At 35.6% G+C, this 8871-nt stretch overlaps 1 protein-coding gene across 1 annotated transcript; it reads left to right on the top strand.

Annotated features, from left to right (window-relative positions):
* Positions 1–1865: 1865 nt before the first annotated feature.
* Positions 1866–8090, top strand: LOC145564448 (homeobox-leucine zipper protein ROC5-like). Its single transcript, XM_081624750.1, has 8 exons — positions 1866–2122; positions 2428–2545; positions 2929–3606; positions 4150–4251; positions 4336–4548; positions 6014–6188; positions 6280–6653; positions 7424–8090. Exons 1-8 carry the CDS (start codon positions 1866–1868, stop codon positions 7802–7804), a joined length of 2298 nt encoding a protein of 765 aa, XP_081480876.1. The 3' UTR covers positions 7805–8090.
* The last annotated feature ends 781 nt before the right edge of the window (positions 8091–8871 follow it).

Raw genomic sequence — 8871 nt, 5'->3', positions numbered from 1 at the left:
GCATTTAATTTGTCACCGTCCACTCCCATTAGTTTGTAACGTAGCTCAGCTAAGATATAAGAATAATAACAATCAATAAACGATGGACACAAAAAATGCATAAACTACGACATACTCCCTAATAAGTATTTACGCGGACCATTAATTAAACTATTACAAGCTATGTACAACCTTAATTACTATGATTAGTACTCGTACTTATAAACTTATACTCTGTTACATCATTATTATTATCGCCATTTATTACCGTCTAATGAACAGGGAGAGTGAAACACAAACGCTTGCATATAAGCAAGCATGAGGAGGGGGTTGAGATGAGAAGCATGAATTCAGGGGCCGGGAGAAGGGGGAGTGGGACCCAATAATTTTCATTTGTCAAAGATGAAACGGCCTAGTTTTCTCTCTCTTCCGCTGACTTTCTTACTGTCGAAAATTTTCATTTTTTGTTTGAAAAATCCAAATTGTTTTTGGTTATAAAATCAAAGCAGAGAGAGAGAGAGAGAGAGACAGAGGAAGCAGAGCAATGCAAAGAAGCCATAGATAATAGTGTAGAAAACAGAGCACTGATCCCATAAAAGATTAAAAAAAAAAAAAAGAGAAAAAAAAAATTAAAAAGTTTGATCATTTTTCTAATATTGATTTCTTTGACCAAAGGGAATCATCACCATTGAAATTTGTAAGTGAGTCAGCTATTATTATGCTAAGCAAACTCTTTTTTTATTCATTCATTTCAATTCCTTTCTGCTCCTCCTATTACTCGGACTTTAAAAAGTATTTAGATGTCGAGAATTTGACACCCGAGTATTTGAAGTAAAATGAAGAGTCCGAGTTATTGTAGATTTGATTTGGTTTAGTTATTAAAAAAATGATTTCTTTTTGTATAAAATTTTTGTTCGGATCTCCACATGCAATAGGGAGATAAAAAGGGTCCACGAATCTTTGACAATTGACACTCAAAAACACTTACCACTGTTTTCTCTCTCTAGAAAGCTGAGTCTCTTCACCTTCTTTCTTTTTTTCTGGGTGTTGTTTGGCTCTATTTTTTACCCCCTTTTCTGGGAAAATTAAGGAGAAAAAACACACACCAAAAATAAAATTATTTATTTTTTGATTATTATTATTATTATTTTTTTATTTTATAGTGGTGGGTTTGTTTTATTGGTGTTATTGACTTATTGGAGGTGTAGCAACAACCAAAGTGAGGAAGTTGTAATACTTTGAAATGGTACTGAGTATTTTCTGAGGTATTTCATTTTGTCGCAAATACTAACAGAATTTTAATTACCCACAAAAAAAGATTGCTTTTTATCTTTGTAATCCAAACAAGGTTTTGAGTTTGAGTGTTATTTTATTTTTTAATATCTTTACCAAAAAAATAGAAAATTCTTATACACGTTTTGGAGAATCTATTTGGTCATTTTCAGGGGATCTGATCTTATGGGGTCATTTTCATGTCTTGCTATGATTTTGATTGTACTTGAATCTTTTTAAAGTTTTTGACTTAACATTTGTACAAACACCGTATTTAAAAGTTCTTTCTTTTTGGACGGAGAGTTCTTCCCATTTGAACGTATGTCCAAATTAACAGAACTTTTAAAGACAGAGTGAGTACTATTTTCTTTTTGCTTTTGAAATATCCAAATGGTAAAGAAAAACATGCAAATGGGTATATACAAAAAAAAAAAAAAAAAAAAAAAGTTGAATTTTGTTTTACATGATTAATGAGTTCATGACCCTTAATTATAGCATTAGTAAAAGTGTAACTCTTTTATACTTCAATTATTTTTGTTGCATTTTTTTTATTGGATAAATTGAATATAGATAATTGATTTATATAATGTGTTTTTGGGGATTTGCAGGGTAAAATGGAGAGACTTGATGAAATGGGATTTTATGGGGATCAGTATGACCCAAACAACATGATAATGGTTGGAGAAAATACTATTAATAATAGTATTAACAAGGAAAATTCTGGAAGTGACAACTATGAAAGTCTCTCAGTTGGGGATGTTCCTGAGCTTGACCCTGAACCTGAACTTGAGGGACCTTCTCAAGTTAAACCTAAAGGAAGGAGAAAGAGATATCATAGACACACTCCTCAACAAATTCAAGAACTTGAGAAGTAAGTTTTTTGTGTTAAATTTATTGTTTTTAATGATATTCGGGATTATTGTGAGACCGTCTCATACAAGACTTTGCCTTTCGAGTGTCTGGTTTGAGTAAATTTATGAATTTTAAATATTTGAATTGATTTTTTTTGAGTGTTTTGTAATTAATGTTTTATGGTGTTTTTTCCCTTATAATTTGCTGTCTTATAATGGTTGGTTAATGTTGTTGTTATTGATGTAAAGTCTTGTTGATTATTAGGGGTGTAATTAATTTTTGAAACTGTTAATATCATTGCTTATTCTTTAATTGGGTGTGCAGTTTCTTTAAGAATTGTGCTCACCCAGATGAAAAACAAAGGCTTGAAGTTGGAAGGAGGCTTGGATTGGAGAGCAGGCAAGTAAAGTTTTGGTTTCAAAATCGTCGAACACAGATGAAGGTAATTATGTATTCTATATTTTGTACTCCCTCTATCCCTATTTTTTTTTGCTCCATTTGATTATTTACGGTCTCAAATACACATTATAAAACGTATTTATCTCTTATATTTCATATGAGTAAAAATTATAAAAACTTGATATCAATAAAATATACGAAGCAAATGTAACAAGATCTCATATAAAAACTTGATTTCATATTCACTTGTAGATTAACTAGAATGTATGGTCAATGATTTTAAAGTCTGACCCAAAAATTATCAATGGGGCAATAAATTAGGGACGGGGGAGTATATGATTTTCTTGAATCATGGAGTATATACTGATTGGTTTGAAATTTTGAATTAGTTATGTTGATTATGATGTAAATTATTGGTATGAACAGACACAAATCGAACGAAATGAAAATCTAGTCCTTAAGGCAGAATATGATAAACTTCGAGTTGAGAACATTGCAATGAAGGATGCTTTGAGAAATCCATTGTGTCAAGCTTGTGGAGGTCCGACTATGCTAGGGGATGTATCCATTACTAATCACCATTTGAGGGTTGAGAATGCTCGTTTGAAGGATGATCTTGCCCGGGTTTGTGCTGTTGCTGAGAGGTTCATTGGCAAACCGATATCTGATTTGGTTGGTCCAATTGGAATCCCCACTTCAAGTTCAAACTTGGAGCTATCCATGGGGAGAGGAGGGTTAGGTGGCCTAATGAGCTCATCGTCCTCATTACCGCCCATGGGACTTAACCTTGAGAATGGACTTTCGAGCAATTCTACCATGACAGTATCTATGAATGGTTCTGTCAGCACCGAGTATGAGAAGTCGATATTCATGCAGGCTGCAATGGCTGCTATGGATGAATTGCTCGCCATGGCTCAGACTGATAGTCCTCTGTGGTTTAAAGGGTTGGATGATGGTAAGGAACTGCTGAATCAAGAGGAATATGTCAAGAAATTCTCCAGTTTTACCGGGATGAAACCTTGTGGCTTCATTACCGATGCTTCAAGGGAGACAAGTTCAATATTCATCACTAGCTTGGAGCTTGTGGAAATAATGATGATTCCTGTAAGGACTCTTAACTTTTGTTGATTTCATGGTTCTTGCATGGAAATGAAAATGTTCTGGACTTTTTCCCTTGTTGAATTCATTATCAATAAACTTGAAAATCTTGTGCTAAATGCTTCAAATTTGTCATTTGTTCCTTTACTGTTTATTTGGATAGTTTTGGTTTAATAAATGTGTCACAGCATCTATGTCACGATTGATTATAAGTTATGGCTAAACATGTTGGCTTAGATGCTTGCCTCCACAAATCAAATTTGAACTTTTAAGCAGTTGAGATAGTACCGTCTTTACTTTAAAGGTTGTTTTGTTATAAATATGTCTATCTAGACTTCATTTTCGCATTATCATTTAAAATTGTACTATCAACGTGACAATCATGCAGACGGAGGGAGTGTAATTGAAGCTGATGACTGAATTATTTAAATTTCTAGATATGTTCTCATAAATGGTTATATATTTGTACCATGCCCTTTTTGTCACCTTTAATTTCACAATGATTTAATGTTTTTGCCAACTCTGAAATGATTTGTTTCTCCAATAAAGAGGCAATGGAGAGACACATTTCCATGCATGGTTAGCAAGGCTGCAACTGTCGAGGTTCTGTACCATGGTGCTGGTGGGACACGTGATGGGGAACTTCAGATGGTAAGCTCTTCATGAATATGGCTATCTTCTATTCTAGCTAATTGTTGAATATAGACTGATTAATGTCATGAAATCTCATGCTAGATGAATGCAGAGTTAGTGTTTCCCTCACCTTTTGTGCCTTCCCGTCATGAAAAGATATTGCGGTACTGCAAGCAGCATGCAGAAGGCATGTGGGCCGTGGTTGATGTTTCTGCTGACATGATCCGAGACTCATCTTATTCAGGATCGGCCATCAAGTGGAGGAGACTTCCTTCTGGTTGCATTGTTCAAAATGTTGCCAATGGCTATTCCTTGGTATTTACTTCTCCTTGATAATTCTTTAATCTTAAGCAAATAAGTATATCTATAAATAAGTATTAACTGTAGAATAACTGCAGCCTCTTAAACATAATTATGATCTTACTATTAACTACCAGAATGAGAAGGTTGCGCTAGTAATGATGTTTGGATCATTATGTCGAATCCTTTTCCTGTCTGTCATGAAATTTCTTTTTCTTTATTATTTTCACTAAAGGTGGCATATTGTGCGGGATCTCTCTGAGTGAGAGAGAGATAGAAGCTGCTGTAGCTGTAAGGTTCTAAACTTGTACGGCATCTACATTTGTTTATTTGGAGGAGTAGATGCTTCTTCTCTTATTTTATACCGCGATTTCAAATTTCAAAGCCAAGGGTTGCTTATTGTCTTCACTTATTTATCTCAATTCTTAAATAAGTTGTTCAGATAGTTTGGTATGCTTTCATCTTAAGATAGGTCATCTTTTGTTATAAAAAAAAATATTATCATAAAATAAATTAATATTAGTTGTATCAGGCCGGGTCAAAACCGGGTCTGCTAATTTCTATTGCAAATGAGTTTAGGTCACGTGATTCGTTTGGGATGGTCGAGTATGTGTCAATTTTGACAGGTGTTGGGATAACTCTCTCTCTCTTTTTTTTTATTTTTTATTTTTATTTTTTATATATATTAGTTAGAGCCCTTGGTTATGAAAAATTTGATAAAAGTTCTTTTTGATCTTTGTGGAGGGAAAAGCCTAGGAATCCACATCTTTGGTTGGTATAATATAAGTATTTGATGTTTCTATTCTGATTGCAGCCTATATTTAAACCAATATTGTATTAACCAAGAAATGAGATGAACTGGATTTGGGTTTTAATATGCCGTCTTGGTCCATGTAATGCGACTGCGCACTTTGTGTCCTTCTGTTTAGCTTCCATTTTTATTTTGTTTTAAGGGAAATGAGAGGAAACAACTCACTGATTAAATTGTCAAACTCTACAACTTTTGTTATTTTAAATATTTGTCTGCAAGCATCTCGTTCCTTGTTTGCCTCCTCTGCCCTGCCTTTGATTTCCGTGCATTTCTCCTAGAGCGCCTAATGTGCTTGCTAAATGCTTAAAGATATTGTTTCATGTTTAAACTGTATTCAGTATGTTTACGTAATGTGCAAGATAGTCTGTATGCATAGCAGCCCACAGAACTACGTGAACTGAACCGGGATTTTTGACAGTAACTAGACGATTTAGTTATTGGAGAGAGAGTTCTCAGACTTCTCTCTCATGTGCCTCATGTGTGTTCATTAGTCCAAATTATTTGAATAAAACTTTAATTTCCATATTATTTTAAAAAAATTCTTATGATGTGAAAACTATTTGAATAATCTTCCCACCTTGGCATAGTTCTTTAACATCAAGTTTTAGTTTGTGCTTACTGCTTAGGTAAGATCTCATGATGGTAAATTGGGTAATGATTGAATTACAGGTTACATGGATTGAACATATGGAATATGATGAAAATAGTATTCACCAACTTTATAGACCATTGCTGCGATCAGGAATGGCTTTTGGCTCTCAAAGGTGGATAGCCACCCTACAGAGGGAACGTGACTGTGCTGCCATTTTCATGTCCGCTAGAATTGTTCCTAATGATACTACAGGTTTCTTTCTCATACTCGTGATATCAAAAGATGATTAGAGTATGACAACAAATATTAATTTTTTATTTATTTATAACAATCTATTGCATAGCAGGAGTTATCACCCAAGAGGGCAGAAGAAGCATCTTAAAGCTGATGAGGCGAATGAGCAACAATTTCTCCTCTGGGCTCTGTGCATCCTCTGCCTGTCGCTGGGAGAAGCTGCAAGTTGGAGGGTTGGGTGCTGATGTTTGTGTCATGAGCCGAGTCAGTGTGGACGAGCCCGGTGAGCCCTCAGGTGTGGTGCTTAGTGCCTCAACTTCCGTTTGGATTCCAGTACCAAGGCAGCACATCTTTGAATTCTTACGGGATGAAAAACTCCGTGGAAAATGGGACATCTTAGCAAATGGTGGCCCGATGGAAGTGGTAGCTCGCCTTTCCAAGAGCCATGACGTGAATAATTGTGTTTCCCTCTTATGTCCACCTGTGAGTGTAAGCTTTTTACATGTTATTCTGAATTATTGCATGTTTTGGATGCTAGGAAAATGTTTTTTTTTTTCTAATAATTATTGAGATGGAGGGGGTTGGGGGGGTCTTGGGCAAAGGTAGGATTCACTTGTCTTTTTTAAGAAGAAAATAAGAGAAGAGGGAGGGTGAGAGGGGGTGGGGGTTGTCAAAGACACATGGGTTTAAAGACAGACTGACTACCAGCGGAAATGGAGGCATCCTAACTCTAGTAAAACCATGCTGTTAATCTATTATTCAAGAGACTATGGCTGGCCAAGAGCTGAGCCGAACTGAGTATCTGTCAGGCTTGGCTTGATTTGAAGTTCTCAAGCTCGAGCTTGGTGTAACTATAGTCGATATCAAGGTTGGCTTAATAATGTATTGCTCAAGCTCAAGCTTGGACCGAGCTGCACTCCCTGAAAGTTATTATCTAAACAATGAACTTTTAGTTCAATGTGGTACAAATTTCACCTTTTTTCTGTATAAAAAAATCATAGATGATTATGTAGTTTGATTAGCTTTTATGTAGATCATGTCTTGTGACCTTGCTTGTTACAAAACAAGCCAGAGTTTAAAGTTCAGACTTAGATCATAGTGTACATGATCAAAGACTTGGGGATGAACTCAAGTCCTTTCTTTTCTTTCCTAGCATCCCTTTTTCAATCAATCCAAGTTTTTTTTTAATAAACCTTTTACATTGTGGAGAGGACAGATAATTTTCACAAACTTATAAATTCACAATTTTGTAGGCTGCACCAGCAAGGGAGAGCAACATGCTGATACTACAGGAGTCATGGACAGACCGTACGAGCTCTTTCATCGTATATGCTCCAGTGGACTCAACATCAATGGAGACGGTCCTAAGGGGTGGAGATTCTGACTATCTGGCTCTTCTGCCCTCAGGATTTGCAGTTGCTGATGCACCCATACATCCAAATGTGCTTACATTGGCCAATGACAATGGAGCAGGAGGATCTGGTAGCGGAGGTGCATCTGCATTGACATTAGGATTCCAAATTCTGGTCAACAGCCTCCCTACAGCAAAGCTCACAGTGGAATCCATCAATACCGTCAATGATCTTATGTCCTGCACTATCCAGAAGATCAAAAATTCCCTTGGTGCCAATTGACGCATTTTGCTAAAGAAAATCAAGGGAAAGTTGTTGTACATGTCATAGAAAACATTATATAGCATTTTTGGTGGTTTACTAGGAGTTTTTAAAAGGAAGTCTTTTACATTGGAGCAATTCGAGTCAAGAACGAACCTTTGGCAATTACTGGCTGTTATTGTGCGGTAATTTGTGACAATTATAAGTGACTTTTCCTATAGATAGAAGCAGCTAATTTAGAGGCTTTGGTTCGGGTATTGACTCATAACAGCAGAAGGTGGAAACTTACATTAGCAATAGCTTTAAAGATATAGTCAAGTGTTCAGTGTTGTTATTTGTTTAGATAGTTCTCTAATGGTTATAGAAGAGTAGGACTCAGGTGAAGAACTGAAGAAAACATACTGCAGCATATGTTGAGACTGCTGATGTTTTCACATTTCTGAATCTTTTGTAAGTTTGAAACTTGGTGGGTGTTGTTTATCTTGTGGTAGTAATTAAAGTTGACAAATTTTGTGTGAAAGTGTGTTTTGAGTTCTTTGGACCTTTTATTGTTATTGCCTACTGCCTGGTAATGTTTTTACCTAGTTATCCTATACTAAAGCGAGTCACTAAACACAGCCCATGATTACTTAAATCGTCTGTACCATTACTCATTTACATCCAAGATGACGATGCTGGAGACCCTTAGAGCCAATATTATGGCCTGCTGCTTTTATTCTACCGAAGCAGGTGGCAACATCGTTTTTGGTGGTGATCATCTTACTAGCGGAGGCTCTTGCTCACGGCATGGTCTTTGGATACAAATAACATTAACACACATCAATAAAGTACAAAAGGAAAATTTTTATTAGTAACCTCAAACTTACAACTTCTATTAGCTTTCGTGCAAAACTTAATAAACAAACCATAGTAGTACCTTACATTAGATTTAAACAATTACACTAAGGGTCTGTTCTGATTTAGTGAAATGAGCTGAGCTGAACTGTTATGAGATAAGAAAATTAGGAATTGAACTGAAATAAAATTAAGATGAAGATAACATACCCAAATTAAGAATCAATCAACCAAACCCATCAATTTCATATGAA

Source organism: Chenopodium album, chromosome 10 (assembly GCF_948465745.1).
Source record: "Chenopodium album chromosome 10, dcCheAlbu1.1, whole genome shotgun sequence".
NCBI classification, from domain to species: Eukaryota; Viridiplantae; Streptophyta; class Magnoliopsida; order Caryophyllales; family Amaranthaceae; genus Chenopodium; species Chenopodium album.
The sequence above is the reverse complement of the archived record's forward strand: the minus strand, read 5'-3'. Positions and strand labels throughout refer to the sequence as shown.